The sequence below is a fragment of the Centroberyx affinis genome, unplaced genomic scaffold, assembly GCF_046629955.1.
Source record: "Centroberyx affinis isolate AG114_WGS23_722 - 3 ecotype Tasmania unplaced genomic scaffold, CSIRO-AGI_Caff_v1 ptg000048l_1, whole genome shotgun sequence".
Classification (NCBI taxonomy): Eukaryota; Metazoa; Chordata; class Actinopteri; order Beryciformes; family Berycidae; genus Centroberyx; species Centroberyx affinis.
In genome coordinates, this window is record NW_027278761.1 from 39,190 (window position 1) to 58,824 (window position 19,635).

Below are 19,635 nucleotides of genomic sequence, written 5' to 3' on the forward strand. Positions count from 1 at the left end.
CATGATAGGGAGGGATGAAAAAGGGTGGGTAGAAAGGGTATTGAAGGAAAGGGTGAGGAGTTTTAGCTGGCTGTGCAGTGGTTGCGTCAAGGGTAGTTGATTTTGTGGTGGTTGGTGTTGTAGTCGTGGCTGGAGGGACAGAGAAGTAGGGAGGATATTGGAGAAAAGGTGGATAATAAGGGGGATATGGTGGAAACACAGGGATCTGAGGTTTCCCTGTGGTTGTGACTGTTGTAGGTTTCTTTGTTGTTGTAGTTGCTGATGCAACAGTAGTAGGGTACTGAGGATAAGGAGGAAGTTTGGGATACTGCACATTTGGGCTCTGGTGGGGCGGCATCGGGGGAAACTGTGGGTTTGAGGGAAGGTACCAGGGTGCTTGAGGCATAAGTGGTTTTGGAGCAGCAGGTGTGGTGGCAGTAAGTGTTGCAGGAGCAGCAGGTGTGGCGGCAGCAGATGTTGCAGGACACAAGAGCGAGACTGGAATTCCCTGCCAGCGCATTGGGAGAACATGACATCCACTCTGGGGGAGAGAGAGAACACAAAACATGGGACTCATGTTCATACCAATAAAATGCCATGAGTTTTAATTTGGAAGGATCAAGATGAGTCAATGATATAGAAAGAGTCACTTTCCACTATTCTGGAGAAAGTCAAGTCTTGCATTTCAAAGCAAAGGTTACCTCTTGAAGAATCATATTGCAGCCATTGTAGGGAACCACCATAACAAGTCCAAGGGAGTTCGTACGCATGTGGTAGCCACAGGTTGGAGGGACCTGGGCAAGAGGCAATGGAGATGCACTTCCTGTGGGGGGGAGAAGGTGCAAGTGTGACACTATGCACAAGCTTTGGTCTCACATACGCTGCATACAGTTCATGTCTGAAGAAAAATTGGAACTCTTTACCTCGGTCCAGCACAAACTGCGATGCTCCTGGTCCCATTGCTCGGAACTTCATCTGGTCCCCACCGCACTGCAACGAAGGAGTCATGAGCCTCCACGCTACTTCAGTGGAACTGGCTTTTTTCATTTTTCCCATGGGCCAACCTGGAACATTAGATTAAAAACATTAAAGTTACTTACGATATTTTTTACAATTTATCCTCACTTTAAGTGGCCCTAGTAAAATTCAGATTTCCCTCCCATTTTTGGACTGACAAGAGATGTTTAAGTGGGACATTGTTGAAAATGTGATTGTTTGAGTGGCTCACTTTGTTTTTTTAAACGCTCCCCACTAAACAGTTGCTAGAATCCTTCCAGTTAGGCAAGCTTTAGGAGCGGGTGGCTCCTACCAGGGTCCATTACTGTGATGCTATTACCTATGAGGAGCTGTAGTAACTTGCTCAAGTCAGGAGTTAGTCTTTAAATGAATTCAATAAATGCCCTTTTAACTGAACCACATTTATTTACAAGTCATTAAGAGCATTATTCTTATCCTCAGACATACTAGTCATAAAAACTGATTGACATGGGACCCTTAGTTATGAGACCCAGCCAGACTGCAGTGAAATAATTGCTCTACCAAACAGAATCATCCCTTCTTGGACACCTGCCCAAGAGAACGTAGTGAGGTACTGCATTTGCACAGTACCTCACAATGTATCATCTTCAACTAGCACAGATACAGGAGACAAATCTTACCTGCCCCATCTGCTTGATAAGACTCAACATACAGTGAGTCATTGTTTCTTGTGGCAGCAGCAGAGGCAGTTTCTGACTGGGAGTTTAGAACCTTCCCATTAAAGAAAATCCTTCCTGTCCTTACTCCCATCAGTGTGGCCTCACTGACTGCACTGCCTTGTTTAACTTTGTCACCCAGCCCTCTCAAGCCAAAACAGGGTAGGCATGGGACCAAGGAGCATAGGAGAAACATGACTGCTACAGTTTGATGCGATCTGTGTTTCCCTCCATCATCACATGCCATGCTGAAGATGCACACTCAGACCAGATGGAAAGCACTCCGCTTTGCTATCAAGGAGGATGTAGTGAATCACAGCTATTAATACTGGGTACTTTTTTGCACTAATTCCTTAAGCAACCAATCAGATCCAACCTAGGACCATTCCACCTCTGTTAATTCAGCTAGCAACAGGTGGGCTCATTTAGCATCATCAGTTGATGTGTAATGCCATTGATGTCCTCAGGTCAATGTTATGAGTCAGCTCTGCACACTTATCTTACTTAGGGCATGAAGTAAGAGACTCACCTCTACATCAGTCAAACTATGTGCCAATGTACCATATAAGTATATACACTGACTAAACCCTTTACACAAGAGTTCCTTTGTGTAATGTCTGAGGGAGTTTCTTAACTTTATTTGCATCTTTTCATCACATTCCTCAATTCTATTTCATGTCCAGTATTAGGTGAAGGGATGTGTGTTGTACAACATTGTTTTTTCTGTGTTTTTTTCTGTGGTTTTCTTTTAGTTTCAGAGCCATCCCAAGTATTGAATGTGCAGTGACAGTCTAAGATGATCACACCTTTGCTTGTGTAATGCTGGACACAAGATCATTGTTGTGATTCTTAAGAAAGACAACCTAAAACAAATGCCTTAGTCTGGCTGTAGTTGCAATAACTGTTAGTTGTATGACAGTTAACAGTTGCAAGTCAAATCTTACTTAAGACAAACTTCCTTGACAAACTTGGGATTGTAGATGTTTTAAATCAAAAGGTTATTTTTTGCCCTTTTTGTTGTGTTACACTATAGACAATGTTATGCTTCCAAGAATAGTTGAGTATGGTCAATAATCTCTTGTGACCGTTTTTTTTTTTTTTTTTTCAGTTTTACCTTCCAACCAGAGCTATGCTGTTCTTTTGTTGACTTGATGCATGTGTCACATGTTATGTGAACAGGTGGACAACAGCCTTCAGATGTAAAATGTGATAACTTCATATTAAGATTATGTGGTTTATTTTTGCAGAGATGACTGATTCATCTGTTAATACACATATACACTGAATATACAAAATATTACGGAGACTCTTCATGAAGTACACTGATGATGTGAATCCAGGTAAAAGCCTTTATCCCTTATTGATTTCCCTTGTTATATCTACACCAATCACAAAGGAGATGTAAGAGAAGCAGACGAGTTAGAGAAGGACTTTTAAGATTTGATTCAATTGAGATGTGGATTGTGCAAAAGGGGCTGCAACTCAATATCAGGAAGATATCCCTAATATTTTGTACATTCAGTGTATTTTGTGTAGGTTCACTATTTGTTCATGACATGTAGTATCAATAGACAGACCATTGAGCATTTCCCCTAACTATTACTAACACATTCTAAGATAAGATGAAACTGTTATATTTTGGACCTATGTAATCATCTTTTGTACTTTTATCTATCATTTGCCCCCCCCATCCTTGCATGTTTCAGTGCAATGAAACTTGACCATTTGGTAATGTTAGCCCATCTTTGTAAAGACAAAGATGTCATATGCAGAAAACTTTGTCTGCAGGCATCATAGTTCAGTAGAAATAGCACTGCTATCAAGTAATTATTTCTACGCTTCAGATGTAAAGTAGTTCCAAATAGGTTTAAAAGTACAGTTACTTTTAATGTTGTTCTGTGTAGATGGCACTGCATACGATGTCCTTTAACTAAGTTCTACATAGCTTACCACTATTACTGATTTGTCTGCCTACATCATAAAGTAGCCCGCTTTAACAGAAACCTTGCCAACAGTAAGTAACCAAGTCATTTTCATTTACCAAACATCAAGAAATGGTCGAGCCATTTGTGCCACCATCTGGCAACTGCAACCAAGTTATCCTACTGGCCCAAATGATAAAACCCATACAAGTTAAAGTATAAACGATTGAACAAGGCAGACGAAGTAGAGTAAAAACATTTTATTGGAACATTAGTAGTTTCACAAGAATTGTATTGGCTGGAAACTAGACTGGAAAAGGGAAATAGGGCATCGGAGGAGGATAATGGACATGTGGATGAAGGTGTGGGTGAAAGTGTTCTGCAGGCAGCTTTGTGGTCACTTCTGGAGGTGGCTCAGTTGTCGCCTCAGTTGTCGTCTCAGTTGTCGTCTCAGTTGTCGTCTCAGTTGTCACCGCAGCAGTAGTAGGAGGAGGGGTGGTTGGTTCTGTTGGAGGGGGAACTGGGAAAAAAGGAGGGTAGAAAGGAGGGAAGAAAGGAGGAAGCTGTGGAGGTTGGGGTTGACCTGGAGGGAGAACAGGGAAGGGAGGGTAGAAAGGAGGAAGCTGTGGAGGTTGGGGTTTAGCTGTTGATTCAGTAGTTGTGGGTGTGGTAGTTGGAGTAGTTTGTTGAGTTACTGGGAACGGCATATGATAGGGAGGGATAAAAAAGGGGGGGTAGGGGTATTGAAGGAAAGGGTAAGGAGTTTTAGCTGGCTGTGCAGTGGTTGAGTCAAGGGTAGTTGATTTTGTGGTGGTTGGTGTTGTAGTTGTGGCTGGAGGGGCAAAGTAGGGAGGATATTGGAAAAAAGGTGGATAAGGGGGATATGGTGGAAACACAGGGATCTGAGGTTTCCCTGTGGTTGTGGCCGTTGTAGTTTCTGGTGCAACAGTAGTAGGGTACTGAGGATAAGGGGGAAGTTTGGGATACTGCACTGGTGACTGTACATTTGGGCTCTGGTGGGGCGGCAGCATCTGAGGAAACTGTGGGTATGAGGGAAGGTACCAGGGTGCTTGAGGCATAAGTGGTTTTGGAGCAGCAGTTGTGGTGGCAGCAGATGTTGCAGGAGCAGCAGGTGTGGCGGCAGCAGATGTTGCAGGACACAAGAGCGAGACTGGAATTCCCTGCCAGCGCATTGGGAGAACATGACATCCACTCTGGGGGAGAGAGAGAACACAAAACATGGGACTCATGTTCATACCAATAAAATGCCATGAGTTTTAATTTGGAAGGATCAAGATGAGTCAATGATATAGATAGTCACTTTCCACTATTCTAGGAAAGTCAAGTCTTGCATTTCAAAGCAAAGGTTACCTCTTGAATCATATTGCAGCCATTGTAGGGAACCACCATAACAAGTCCAAGGGAGTTTGTACGCATGTTGTAGCCACAGGTTGGAGGGACCTGGGCAAGAGGCAATGGAGATGCACTTCCTGTGGGGGGAGAAGGTACAAGTGTGACACTATGCACAAGCTTTGGTCTCAACATACACTACATACAGTTCATGTCTGAAGACAATAAATGGGACTTGTTACTCTACCTTGGTCCAGCACAAACTGTGATGCTCCTGGTCCCATTGCTCTGAACTTCATCTGGTCCCCACCGCACTGCAACGAATGGGTCATGCGCCGCCATGCTACTTCAGGGGAACTGGCATCTTTCATTTGTGCCATTGGCATAGCTGAAACATTAGATTAAAAAACATTACAATCACTTATGATATCCAAGACTTTATTTTTACAGTTTATCCTCACTCCAAACCCCCCCCCCCCCAAAAAAAATGCTTGCCACTAAAAAGTTGCTAGAATCCTTCCAGTTAAGATCCTATTACCTATGAGGAGCTGTAGTAACTTGCTCAAGTCAGAGTTAGTCTTTAAAATGAGTTCAATAAATGCCCTTGCAAGTCATTGAGAGCATTTTTCTTATCCTCAGACATAGTACTTGAAAATAAAGTCATAAAAACTGATTGACATGAAACCCTTAGTTATGAGACACAGCCAGACTGGAGTGAAATCATTGATTTAGACTCATACCTGCATAATCTGCTTGATAAGCTGTTTCATCTTCCATAGAGGCATTAGAGGAAGCTTGCTTGCCCCCACCGTTGACATTCGAGTTGACGCCCGCTGACCCTTTCTCAAACACTTTGCCAAACAGAATCGTCCCCTCTTGGACACCTGTCGTTTTGGCAGCACCGGCATCTCTTCGTCCATCTCGTCTGTCGGCTTTCTTCAAGCTATAAGATTGTATCGTCGGCGCAAAACAATACACCAGAAATACAGCTGCAGCCAGGTAAACAACACTACATTTCCTTTTTCCTTTACACGCCATTGTGCTACGCGTGAGACTCGTGGAACTGCTCAATCGTCAGTGAGATGGTGGTTAGTCGCAGCTATTTGTATGGTAAAGTTTTCCTCCAGCAGGTAGACCAATCAAAAGCTGCTGTAGGTAGGCCTAATTGACTTCCTCTAATGATTGTGCATTGGTCGCACCTGGGTCATTGTTTTTTCCGGTTGCTGTAATCATTCAGGAATCGGGAGGCAATTATCGTGACATGCAGTTCAATGTTACATCGTATCAATGATGTAATGTAGCCTAATTCTCCTTGGCCCAGTTTGTCAAATTTTTAATCTGGATCACAATTATCTTATACAGATTTTCTTATTCCTTTTTTGCAATCCACGATCAGAGTGATCTAGCCGATTTTGTGTCAGTTTTTCAAAAAACAGATTACAGAATCCAGATTTGCAGCCTATAAATAGACCTCTCTCCTCCCATCTGTTGGACAAATTATGTCACAACGTTGTTAAGATAAAAAGACAGGTGACCTCCATGGAAATGTGTTCAGTAATGTGCCTTTTTAGCTTTTTGTTAACCTACAAAATGGCAGTTGGTAGGCTATGAGACTTTTATGTTGAAGGTTTTGTTCAATTAACAAAATGTAATTAAATGCTATTTAAGATGTACTGAATGTATTACAGTTACATCCCTATTTCTTGGTTAGCCTATATAAAATGCCCATCATGTCTCTAATGCTCTTCATGTCTTCCACCCTGATTCCACCTTTCCAGTGGAATTAAAATTATCCTGATTTTTGGCATCAAAACTATACTAATCTCTGGCTTTTAGTTTTGAAAAAGTAGAATCAACATTTAAACTTGATTAAAGGTAGGATTGATTGCCTAATCCACATCTAAATGATCAGAACCTGATTTATCAATTTTGAGAAACCACATTTTCAGATTCAATCCCATGACTGATTTTTTTTTTTTTTTTTTTTTTAAACTGAAACATTCACACAAAATGTAGGATTTTAACTCAAGATCCTCCTTTTCTTAACATGGCAGACCAAGGCAAGGGAAGTTGGGCACAGTGAAATCAGCACTTGCAGGACACATTTTGAGTGTGACAATATTTGTCATTGGGATTCATAATGTATTATGACCAGCCAGCCGGCAACAACAATTATTATGTTTACACATTGCTCTAGACAACTATTTCATCTCCAAGGTTACTGACAACACTAGCAAGAGTATTATCCATGGCTGAGCACTTGACTAGCACTGAGGTGAGCGTATTGCCTTGGGCATTTTGGGGTTGCTGAGTTTTTAAGGTGTTTTAGTTCTGACTATTTGTGAAACGTTTCATTAAGGAACATCAAAAGTCAAATGTCTCCATCTCTCTTCCTCTCTGTCTTTAACAGGAGAGAAACCATGCAGAAGCAGCAGATGCCATTGTTCCGACCTGGGACAACAAGGAAAGTGAACACAGTGACACAGGTAAGATGAGGCCCAGCTTTCACCCGTGTCTGTTGCAATTATAATTTAAGTGAAAACATAAAGAGAAGACAGTTTTATTGAAAGGCTGAATCCCTTATTATTTCAGCAGCCGTCCTATTGAGGCCGATGTTTAGCTCTTTTAGACTGGTGTGACACCTAGTGGGGGCAAAATGTAATGGTGATATAGAAGGAAATGCCACTGAATTTAAGCTATGAGAAGAACTGAAGAGTTCATTTGCAAAAACAGATACCATAACACCATTCCTGAAAAAATAGAACAGACTGTTGTAGAACAGTGTGTAACGCTTCACGGACTTTCTGAATCGAAACTCGTTTTGTCACAAAATTTTTAGTATTATTATTGCCTGGTGTAATACATTACTAGTTTAATTGTTTTTATTGATATTACTTGGAAAAAAGGATTTATAGAAATGGAGTTATCTGTTTTTGCAAATGAACTCGTTGCCTAGACCGTTCTCTCCTCATCTCAGATGTTATGGTAAATGGTTGAGACATGTGAGAGTGCATCACTATATCTGTCAGTCTATTCATGCCATAGTGACTTTTCTTCTACCATTAGATGTCGCCGGTGCTAAACTAGAGCAAGATCTCAGTGAGGTGTTCTTTCTCCTGGATGATCATGTAAGAAGGATAAAGTGGAAAAGAAATAAATTCATTTTTCATTTTTTCAACGCTGTTTTTGTATATCTTTCAAGGATGAAATTATCCCATAATTTGCTAGAGTCTTTCATTAATTCATTGTTTAATTAGATTTGTATTTTTCTTTGTGTTTGGTAAGAGGATGCAAGAGGACCGTTTACAGTCAGTTGGTGATCTATCGACCCGCTGTTCCAGACTGGCAGGAGTTCTGAGGTACAATCGGGAGTCAGACCACCGGGCGCTAGACATGACGACTGTTCCTCCAGCGGTAACAAGATCAAATTTCTCCCTCCTGTTGTAAAATCCCATGCGCAATGACATTTCATCATGTTCCGGATTAGCTCAGTTTAACTCTGTATGCTGAACACTGTGTCTTTTCTAGTCCCAGCATCTGACTGAACCCCCAGTCAAGTGTGAGTACTGTGGAGAGAAGCCAAGGCCTTCACTGGATCTAACATGGGTGGAGGATCCTGAGGTGAGGCTGATAGTGGATGTATTCCATGGTTTCGCTACATGTGGTGCTGACCGTCTATGGTGTTTTCTGTGTGTCCTTTTTATTGCGTTTGTCCCTCTCTCCCTCTATCTCAGACAGTTATACTCTTCTGCTGTGCCCAGCACCAGCAGCTGTGTGAGATGCTGGTGTATCAGAGATGTCTGGTTCTGGCGAGGTGCAACCTGGGGACCGGGACTCTGACCCCACTGGACAACAAGCCAACCGCAGAGTTGGAGGAGCTGCTCTTCCAGGGCAGGGAGACAGAGGAATACAGGTATATTGAGTTAAAGCATGGACTTATTGAATGGGTTCGGGTACAAATTGAGTTTAATATGTCATGAGTTGAGATTGTTAGCTTATAATAAAAAGCCTGTTTCTTAATCATGTCAGTTCATGAGTGCCACAGTCAACAACAACAACAGCAATAATAATAATAGTAATTATAGTAGTGATAATTGTACAGCGTTTTTCAAAAAGTGCTTTGCAAAGGAGTATATATGAACAAAAAAGATAAAATCAGCAGTAAAAAGTAGAGAACAGCTGATAAAAGATAGTCACATAAAATCAAGTTCTAAAAAAAGTGGGTTGCAAGAAGAACTGTGTTGTATTTGTTATCTGTTTGCATGTGCCTGTGTGTGTATGTTTTTCCTTGTGTTCGTCCCCCAAGATATCCTTACAACCATTCCATATAGGGCCACTAAATAAAAACAACAACGAGACCAGAGGACAAAATTGACCCCAATACTTCAAAGGTTTAGGTATTTCCAGGAATGGGAGAGATGTTTCAGTCCACTTATTTGTACCTGAACCCAGTCAGGAAATGTCATGTGAAAGGAAAGGTATCATGAACAACTTGTCAGAATTAACTTGTCAGCTCACCTATCTTTCTTTTAAAGTCCATCTCTACTTAGAAAACAAGAACAACCTCTAGTCTACGAGGATAACTCTATCCACCCACCTGTTACAGAAACCTGTGAGTAGCTTCTCAGTGAGCAGCATACGGTAACTCGGCTTGAGTTTAAATTCTGTTCATTCAGTCATGGTAATGCTCTGATGAAGACTTGTGTTGACAAAACATTGGCTTACTAAATGCATGCAATACAATGCATCTAGGTTAGAGTGTGTGACTACTTTCTCCTATTTTTCATTCAGTCATGGCAGACAAACATGAACATCTGACTGGTTATGTATTAGAATTTACAATGATAGTTAACTGTTTGTTGTATGCTACTGCTTAGATATCCCACCATCAAAGGTCCTCAGCTTCCAGCTCTCTACCTGTGCTCCAGGAAAAGGCAGCTGGACTGTGACTCCTGATACTGAGACTCAGAAGGGCTTGAAAATAAAAGAGGAAGAGGCAGAGGTGGTTCCCTTTTGTGGCCACGAGGCATTTCAGTTTGGCATAACTCATCATCAGGTACAAACTACCTTCATGACCCATAAGACCAAACAAACAGTTGTCTACTCATCTAAAGTCATTACTAAAAGTGGTAACTGGAGTAAATGTCCTAAACTTGTCATTTGTCAGAATTCCTCTGAATAGAAACAATAGAGTTCTGCATCTGTTCAATTTTGCAAATGAATATTTAGTGCCACCATGTGGTCACACCAGGTCTGCTCTATGCACAAACCACATACTTAGTCTAAATGTAAGCATTTTAATTTCATTGTAACATCCTAGGATAAATATTCTGAAATATTAATAAAAAAAAAACATTCAAACATGTAAACACATCATCGTTTGGCTTTGTATTATGCTTGTACATTTTTACAGGATGGGGCAGGATTTCTACAGAAGCATTATTCCAATGGGATGAAGTTTCTTACCGTGTTCCCTGATGGCTCTGCCCAGGTCTTGTATCCATTCACTAGAACAAATGACAGTTTTTTAAAGTTCCTTTGTGTGATATATGTATTCTGCAACGGGGTGTTCCCATCCTTATCACTGTGGCAACAGTTACCCCTCAGGCCTCTTGGCCCTGGTCATCGTGGTCACTGAACGAAAGGGGAGGGTCTGCATTGTGTATGATGACAGCCACGCCCCTGATCGACCAATCAGGGCCGTGTTCCAGTCCGATGGCAGAGCAACATGTTACCACAGCAATGGCACCATCTGGTAAGAGCCCCATTCTGACAATAAAACACAACTTCTGGTCTCACATTGTGTACTTTTATTGTGAAGTAAATAACATAAATTAGACTAATTCCCCATTTTTATACTCAGGATATGTCATGCATGGTCATGTGTTGAATGGGAGGAACACATCCTTTTGCTGAACCTGTAGTGTGTGTGTGTGTGTGTGTGTGTGTGTGTGTATGCGTGTGTGTACATGTTGCAGGCTGAGCCTAGATAGATCAGGTGGTCAGTGTTTGGATGAGGCGGGTGCCAGAGTTCAGCGGTGGAGCTGGAGCAGCCTGAGCCTCACTCCCACCCCCTTGCGGCCCGTCTTCCTGTCCCTCAACAGAATGGTGGGGGTCCGGGTCCTGGGACAGGAACGAGTGTTTGTCTCCTTCCTGGCAAACGGCCAAAGGGCAAAGTTCAGTGTGAGTGCCTGCTGTGTTCAGGTACCAGTGAATCATTGTTTTCTATTTTCAGTCAGTTTTTCAGTTTTGTTAAAGAAGCCTGTTTCCGCCATCTGTAAAAAAAAAAATCCGACACATAACTTTTTTTTCCATCATCAAGTGAGTTTTCCTCAACATTACGACTTAGTATATCATAATTATGAGATAGTATTTCATAAATACTATCTCATATACGAATATACTATCTCATATACTAATACTATCTCATATAAAAACATCTCACTATAAAAACTTACTTATATCTCATAATTCTGAATTTATTTCTCAGAAATATGACTTAGTATCTCAAAATTATGACATAATTATGAGATGTAAGTCATAATTATGAGATGCTATAAGTCATATTTATGATTATGAGATAAGTCATAATTCTGACATAGTATCTCATAATTATGAGATAGTATCTCATAAATATGACTTACTATCTCACAATTCTGAATTTGTTTCTCAGAAATATTACTTAATATCTCATGATTATGACATAATTATGAGATGTAAGTCATAATTATGAGACGGTATGTCATAATTATGAGATGGTAAGTATGAGATTCTAGTCTAATAAGTCATATTTATGATAATGAGATACTAAGTCATAATTATGACATCATATCTCCTAATTATGAGATACTAAGTCATATTGTTGAGAAAATATCTCACTTGATGATGAAAAAAAAAAAAAGTCATGTGCTGGATTTTTCTTTTTACAGGTGGCGGAAACAGGCGTCCACAGTTTTGTAGATATTTGCCAGTAAATTTGACCCTTGTCACAGTGTTTGTTAATTTATTAAAATGATTTGTGAAGAATAAATATGCAACATTTTTTAACATCAGGTGGAATGTAGAAGAGACAGGCTTGCTTCAGGACCATCCATATCTAAGGAGGAGCTGTTTGTGTCGGCTGGGAGGATTAAGGTCCATCTGGCTATTAAGCGTCTTCACCGATGCCTGCAGACACCCTCCACCCTGCGGCCTGTAAGAGACACACTAGCCCCTCGCCTCAATGTTATTATCTGCAGGCTGCTGGAAGTCAGTGACGTTGTTCAGATGAGTGAGAGAGAGAGAACCTTCATCCACAGATGCCTTCAGGATGGTCTGTGATGTAATAATGTTCACCAACAGCAGCTCTGCCATGATAACGAGGTAAGAGAGGAATAATTGCATTTAAATTCTTGTAAAGCATCAGTTATACATTGTGGTATCACCGGAGGAAACTCTTAATCATTAATACGGAAAAGGTCGTTCTTGCGTAACCTTTAACAAGTGTGTCAAAAAGGAAGAAAATACACAATTTTCAGAAAAATGAATTCACAGAAGAATTTGTTTAGAATGTCCTGTTACATGGATAGTAATATAGTATTATGATGCTTTCATGAAGTCACATACCATAGGTCATAATTGAAATGTACCTGTGTGATCACAAAACCATCCTAATGATCAGATATTTTACATGAGTATTTTTTATTACATTTTCAAAATAATTCAAAACATCAGTTTATGACGCCACCAGTAGGTATTAATTAGGTATTAATCCCAGAGACTGAAATAAAAATAAAACACCTATGTTTTGAGATATTATTTTTGTGCCTGATGATCTTCAATCTTACGTCCATGTTACATTGCAAAACAAACATATCTATATGTCAGAATATAGGATGAACAGACTGGCATATCCATTGCTTTCAAAAACTGTGTAAACCTAATAGGGTTATTGGCTATTGGCAAGTATTTTCTTAATAACAACATGAAAGTGGGAAAGGAAATGAGCAATGATAAAAGCCAATAGAAAAACTGATGTTACCCTATAATCAATGCGTCCTAATATGCATACTCAATTATTATGTACAGTTGTTTTGCTAAATTAATTTGCACTGCAATATAATGGGCAAAAACTTCCAGTGCAAAGTCTGTCTTCTTCCCAGGATGGCTTGCAATTAATAAAAATCTAGTGCGGCCTATTATTTGAAAACGTTCAGTACTTTTCAGTTAGTTGCCAGACCTTGTTGGATCTTTTTAAGTTTGTATAGATGGCATAAGTAATTTAGTTAACCCTACATATAGATTAAATTATTATGCCCACATCATTTATAACCATAAATCATAACTTAATTGTATGTTTTAGTCTTACATTGTACTCACATTAAATCCATTTTGTCTCATCTAATCAGATCAGTGTGTAGCCTCCAGTCTTCCTGACGACATTAGGTGGAGCAGATGGCTCTCCAAGATGTGCAACAATCTTGACTTGACTCAATGCGGTCGTCCGGATAAGACTTTTGCCCCACACCAAATCCCCTCATTTCAAGCCATGTTCCAGCATGTTTCAGAGTATTGGATATGTGGAAATAGTACACATAATTTTACTTTCATGGTTCTAGTTGCAGCAGTGTGATTACATCCAGAAGCACGCCAAGCCAACTTGTCACGTTCTCTCAGCTGATGCCAGTATCAGCATGACACCGCACCGACTCATCTTTGTCTGCTGAGTTTTAAAGAGGGATGAGGAAGACAATGGACAAAAGGTGTGTGACACTAAGAAAACAAAGCAGGTTGATCTGATATGTATCATGGGACAACATCTGTGGTGCTCCATATAACTCCTTTTAAGCTTATCAGGGCCATTCAAGAAAAGCCAGATGGCAGCAACTGATTGGTGTAAACTCAAATGCTTAAGAAATCTCCAAGCTATTCAGTAAACTTTACTACTATCCACTCTGGCTGCCTTTACCCCAGTTACATATGTACAATCTTGACTGTAGAACTCTTTTCACCTCAGCCACTTTAATGCACATTCACTTCTGAAATTAGAATCGGTTTTTCTCCTCAGTTAACCTCACTGCGTCAGCTCATGCCACTAAATTAATCAGTAAACCTCATCTAGGCACAAAGCATTGAGGAAAAACACCACAGCTTCACAGTTAAATACTTACTATACTTTTTATTAATCTTCTTAGCTTCCTTCAAGCTATGCAAATATAAAAATTAGAATTCAGAAATCATACCAAGACATATTTTCCCAGTGTCACTTTCATGACAATGACCAGAGAATGTAAGTGTTGTATTTACTACATAAGGCTAAGCTACTTCAGGAACAAAAAAAACAAACAAAAATTGTTAAATTATATATAATGGCTCAGTGGTAAAAATGACTGATTTTTATTCACATGGATCAATTATATGCGACAAGTTAAAGACTATAAGAATCAATGTTAAATCTCTCCTTATGGGACCACTGATGTCCATAGGACTGCTGCAAGCCTAAACCAAATGTTGCACCAGGATGAATTTTGCAGTAGTATGAACAGTACAACAAAATGACAGAATGGCCGGCACTATTGCCACGGATCCCACTCTGGCGTCAGGGGCGGGACGTCTCAAAGGGGCATGGTGAGGAGTGATGGGGGCATCCAGTCTGTGCTAGCAGTCTTCCTGCCTTCAGCGCAGACCTTCATAAACATCACTTCACAGCCCAATGAGAAACCCACCTCAAACCTAGACAGGCAGAGAGAGCAAGAGAGAGCAAACCTTAAGCACGTGAATCTCCACTGGCAAATATAGCTTACAACAGGAAAAAGAATACAACCTCAGCAAAAAGACTATTATACTTACATGGAGGGGCCTTTGGCTCCAGCCGGGTGGTGAAGAGTCGGGTTAGGAGCGGTGGTGTGACATTGTGTCCATGTGAACGTTCATCTTCATCTCATTCTCCAGGATCTGCACCAGCTGCTGCATGGAGGGCAGGTGGCCCGATTCCAGTTTGGACCACACTGGCACATCTATGGAAACACAAAACAAATATGTACCTAATTCACTGTATTTGATTACATCTCCACACAGCCATATTGATGGTAGGGTTATTGAGATACCACTGACCATAATTAAACATGAAAACTTTGTGGACTGCTATACTTTTGCTGTGGTACTCCATGCAACACTACTTGGTAGGCAAACATGTGACTGTAACTGAAATCAATCTATAGCCAGAGACAATGTTCAGTGTTTAGGTGGTAGTAGAAATAAAATATAATCAATACAATCCTCATATTGTGAATAAGAGTCTCACCATTTAATGTGATTTCAAAAGCTCCCGTTGACATTAACTGGTTTTCAATCATATTGCTGAAGAAGAACACCATCATGCAGGCATATATCTGAAAGAGATAGAATTTGAGTTGGAGTTGACTTCTACATAGAAAACACATTTTTGTTCAGTTTCTTTCAACTGACAATGGTGCTTCCATTTTCTCTTGCAGCATTGTGCTCAGTGAGCACATCGATCAGAAAACCCACCCTAACAGAAAAGTTACAATAATACAGCAATAGGGAGAAAGAACCAGATGAGGAATGTGGCGCTCTGGTGAGAGTTCAACTTAAATACACACATACACACACGTGTGCGCATACACACACTGTTGGAGACAGCCAGACCAGTTTGGACAAGTGGTGGTTTATTGACACAGACCAAAACAAGTGCATGGTAATCATTATCTATTCTGTAGGTTTTCTATTGATCATCTGTCTTTCTATCAAAACACAACTCTTTTAGCAGCCACAGTCTTCTGTTTAACATAAGAATCATAGATAGGCCATACAGGTATTTTTGGTATTGGGTCCTTATTTGCAGATACTTGTGTGTTAGTAGTAACAGGCTCTTCACTCTCTGTGCCCTAGACACATCTGAAACCATGGAGATAAAAGCTGCTAGCCAAACACAACAACACTCACCAACAGACTCTCAAAACCCTAAATGAACAGCTAATGAAATCCCATGGGCCTGAGGTGTGTATGTACACAACTGTATAAGTAACACCTAAACGTATGTTCACCCAGTACACTGTACTACATTTCTGTATTCAAACCAGGTTGACATCAACTGTCAACGGCTCGAGTGATTGCATGCAAAACAAGTGCTCAGTTACATCACACTGGGAGTCCTGACCTCGCCCCCTAACATCCAGTTATGCTTGAAACTACTGTATGTGACAACCATGGCATGGGATCAGAGTAGTATTGCTAGCTGCAGCTCCAGGAACACCCTCCTTACCTTATTTTCCTGGCCCCAGACCCAGATTCCTGGGGCTTGCATACCAAAGAGGGCGAATGGGTCCTTGCCGATGATAATCAGCCCGATCACCAGCAGTTTGAACATAGACAGGAAGGAAGCAACGTGTCTGAGGGAATAAAACAAGAAACCGGCTTGAAATACAATTTCTGGACATGTCAACATAAAGCAGACAAGGCTTGTTATAGGTTCCAACTTAGTTCAAAGGCTTCAACATATATTTATGAGAGGGCTAGGCATAGAATTGAGATAGATGTGATCCTGTATCCAGCTCACTGGTAAATACACCTTTGAGCCTTTGAAATTGTTTGAGACCTATTAATTGAAAAACTGCTACTATAACACAAATAGGCCCTAACTATTATTAAATTGTTAATGTTCAATGTTCATGATTCTTCAGGGGAAAATAGATCTCAAAAGAATAAACTAAGATTTGGCTGTAACACTTATTCTAAACTTTGCATTCAAGACCAACTTGCTTGCAATGCTTCTCAGCAAGTGACAGTGACACTTTGTTTTAACCCTTCAAATTTAAAAGTACATAAGAGGTCGTTGGAAAAGGTCCTCTTCTTTCAAATGAAAAGGCCACAGATGGACAAGCCCATATCTCAGGGAGGGAACAGGCTGGAGAATAGGAAGCCCAGGGTATGATACAGTCTCCATCATGTAAGGGCCTAATCTCTAGTGTGTTTATTAACAGTTCAACTGATGAGGACCTGAGGGTTTCAATGACACCGATATAACCACACCTTCAACCTACCACACTTGGGACTATTGCATTAATTTGCACAAAGCAGTTTCACTCACCCTGAATTAGCTGATGGCCCGAGTGTATGTTAGGCTTATAAAATTATTTCCCAGTTTTTGAAAACCTTACCTGCTGATTGTCTTGATTAGGAAATTTGAATTTCATTAGTAGTAAAATTCTAGTCTCTATCCTTTTAGGGTGCAAAACTGTATGCAAAAAGGTAGGCTATAACATCGGCCTCAGTGCTGTGGCAGGGTTGCTCTGGATTCAAGTCTACAAGAAAAACATTTAACATTTGTCTCATTTGCTTATTTAAAAGCATGATTCAAAGCCTTCACTGTAAATACTGTCTGTTAAAAACACCACTTCTCAATGGCTGAAATTAGTGAAAATAGCTAACACTAAGAACAAAGTATATACACATCCTTATCTTACAGGTGCATGTGGTGGTGTGGGGCATCGTGGGAGGCATTAGCAAAAAAGTCAAGCAGCCATATTGATATCTTAAACAGATTACAGTGTAGTTCAGAAGGACCCAGTGAGACAGAAATCTGAACATTTTGTGGGAGTTTTAACAAGGCAGGAGATATGTTCATTCAAAGCTTCCATTTAGTTGCTATAATGAACCACCCGTAAGACAATTAGTCTAATTTTGTATCCTAACTGCCAGATCTCAATAACATGATGCATATTTCACCCAAGTTTCATAAAATTTGGGGCCAATAGTTTAAGATATTGTATGTGACTGAAAAAAAAACCTCACAGAAACACCCATGGCAAGATGAGCTCAACTGCATCACAATGAGATTTCCTCACTGAAATTACAGATAATCCCAGGAAACTATCCGACTGCTTCAATCGGGTTAGTTACAATCCAGTTATAACTAGCATGTAGAGGAAGACAATCTCTCCCCTACCGATAGATGGGTAGAGGAAGGTAGTTCTCCCCCTCGATGCGGATGTCCGGGTACCGCTGGTACAAGGCCTGCGTGTACTCCTCAAACACCCGCTTGTACCCTCAGGAAATGCTGTGTGGAAGTGAACAGAGGGTTGGAAAGACAGAAGGCACAGTCATGAGGAACAAGAGCAGGCACAACAATACGGTCAGCTGGGATGCAAGACTACAGTGTGAACTTGGCCCTGAGGTCTGGCACACGTGAATTCCACTGTTATCTGTAGATCTTTTGTTGTGGCTTTTCTTCTGAGTGGAACATTTTTTAGCTGGTGTGAAATTCTTGTTAGCGGCACAGAACTTAAAATCCTGGCCCAGATGATTCGTGCCATTCTCTGTCCATCTTTGTGAGGATCATGACACACTCCAATGCAAAATGTGTCAGATCAATGTTGCCTTATACCTCATAGTCAAATATCTTTCAGAAATTGTGAGAGTCCGCTGAGGGATTTGGCATACATCAAGTATCTGTTATATCAATAAACTCAACTTTTATGGCTGGTCCACCTATTATTCATTCACCTGCTTCACTGCCAATCAATTAAGATTTTTGGAGAGAACATTAGAGAGAAATAGAGAACTCGCACCGAGGCAATTTACACGTCCAGCTCTGTACTTTGGCACTGAGCAATTTAAAAAAGCCTCAAATCGGACAGACATTGGCGGATCCATTGTTGATCCATTCACGACACATAACGTATCTTTATTTTAGGATCCATCTGGCTGGATGTGGTACCCATACGACCAGCTGCACGAGCATACGCTTTTTAGGGTCCCAAACTGCCCTTTCTTCACAAAATCAAAGGCATTCACATCACATGGCTGCAGACAAACGCAGCAGTTAGCCAGGGTTTGGAGTAATCCCATTCTTTACAATGGAATTACATGTTAATCCAACCAGTAGCTAAGCTCACATGAGACGGCAATCATTGGATTTAACGTAACTAGTCTGTTTGACAGCGGAAGCGGGGCCATGTTTTCACCCGCACACACTGAAAAACGGTGGCTAACGTTAAATCAGAGACTAATGGTTGCTAACCCGGTGTGTTTGGACCGCGGTTGAGATTTAAGTGGGAAATACATTGCGAATAAATGCAAGACCAACGTCATATTTTATCATCTTTAATGTTGGTTTGCTTCAATCTGTAATCAATGCTCGGCCTGCGCGGCGGTTAGCCAGAATCAACGTCAACGTTAACGTTAGCTAACAGTAGTTTACAATGACTCGCAGTATTTGCAATGTCGCTCACCAGATTTGAAACTTGAGAAGGGGTCCCGTGGCAAACTGCATCTTCATCTTCTTCACGCCGCTGTTGTCAGCCAACGTAGCGCAATACAGCGAGAAAACTCCTAAGAAGAGGAGCGAAAAACGCAACGACTTCATCGCCATTCCGTTCCGGGTTGTTTTCTCACTCAGTCATGGCTGGAGATAACCTGCGCATCTCTCTGGTCCCTCCCTCCTCTCTGCTCCGCCCCCTCGCCTTCTTCTTCTTGTCTTTTAAAAATGGTTGGCATCCTTCTTTAAGGAGCGTTACTGCCACCTGCTGCTCCGGATAGTGGATTACAGCACCAAAAATCTCTACTTGATCCAGATTCTCTCGAGTAATTAAAGAAAATTTAGTTTAAGCGCTATTCCAGATAGCTTCCAAAATATTCCTCCTTTATTCCAGCTTCTTCTAGTTCAGTTCAACTATCATTGCCTGCCTCTC

The 19,635-nt window shown here is 40.8% G+C and overlaps 2 protein-coding genes across 2 annotated transcripts; one reads left to right on the plus strand and one right to left on the minus strand.

Annotated features, from left to right (window-relative positions):
- Positions 1-7,193: 7,193 nt before the first annotated feature.
- On the plus strand, positions 7,194-12,298 carry LOC139643410 (uncharacterized). The gene is made up of 10 exons (XM_071518552.1): positions 7,194-7,220; positions 7,356-7,431; positions 8,295-8,359; positions 8,474-8,566; positions 8,680-8,836; positions 9,874-10,001; positions 10,359-10,441; positions 10,542-10,700; positions 10,924-11,165; positions 12,015-12,298. Exons 1-10 carry the CDS (start codon positions 7,194-7,196, stop codon positions 12,263-12,265), a joined length of 1,281 nt encoding a protein of 426 aa, XP_071374653.1. The 3' UTR covers positions 12,266-12,298.
- A 1,776-nt stretch (positions 12,299-14,074) lies between these two features.
- On the minus strand, positions 14,075-19,365 carry selenot1a (selenoprotein T, 1a). Its single transcript, XM_071518531.1, has 6 exons — positions 19,177-19,365; positions 17,892-18,002; positions 16,209-16,335; positions 15,228-15,315; positions 14,774-14,940; positions 14,075-14,656 (listed from the first exon to the last, which is right to left on the minus strand). The coding sequence occupies exons 1-5, from the start codon at positions 19,314-19,316 to the stop codon at positions 14,816-14,818; spliced, it is 591 nt and encodes a 196-aa protein (XP_071374632.1). The 5' UTR covers positions 19,317-19,365; the 3' UTR covers positions 14,075-14,656; positions 14,774-14,815.
- Between the last annotated feature and the right edge of the window lie 270 nt (positions 19,366-19,635).

What these genes read in the sequence shown, in the direction of transcription:
- LOC139643410 (XM_071518552.1), top strand. Translation starts at nt 7,194, where the DNA reads ATGGCTGAGCACTTGACTAGCACTGAG. An exon ending in CATGGGTGGAGGATCCTGAG is followed by an intron (nt 8,567 to 8,679) that starts GTGAGGCTGATA and finishes CCTCTATCTCAG; the next exon opens with ACAGTTATACTCTTCTGCTG. An exon ending in CACAGCAATGGCACCATCTG is followed by an intron (nt 10,701 to 10,923) that starts GTAAGAGCCCCA and finishes TACATGTTGCAG; the next exon opens with GCTGAGCCTAGATAGATCAG.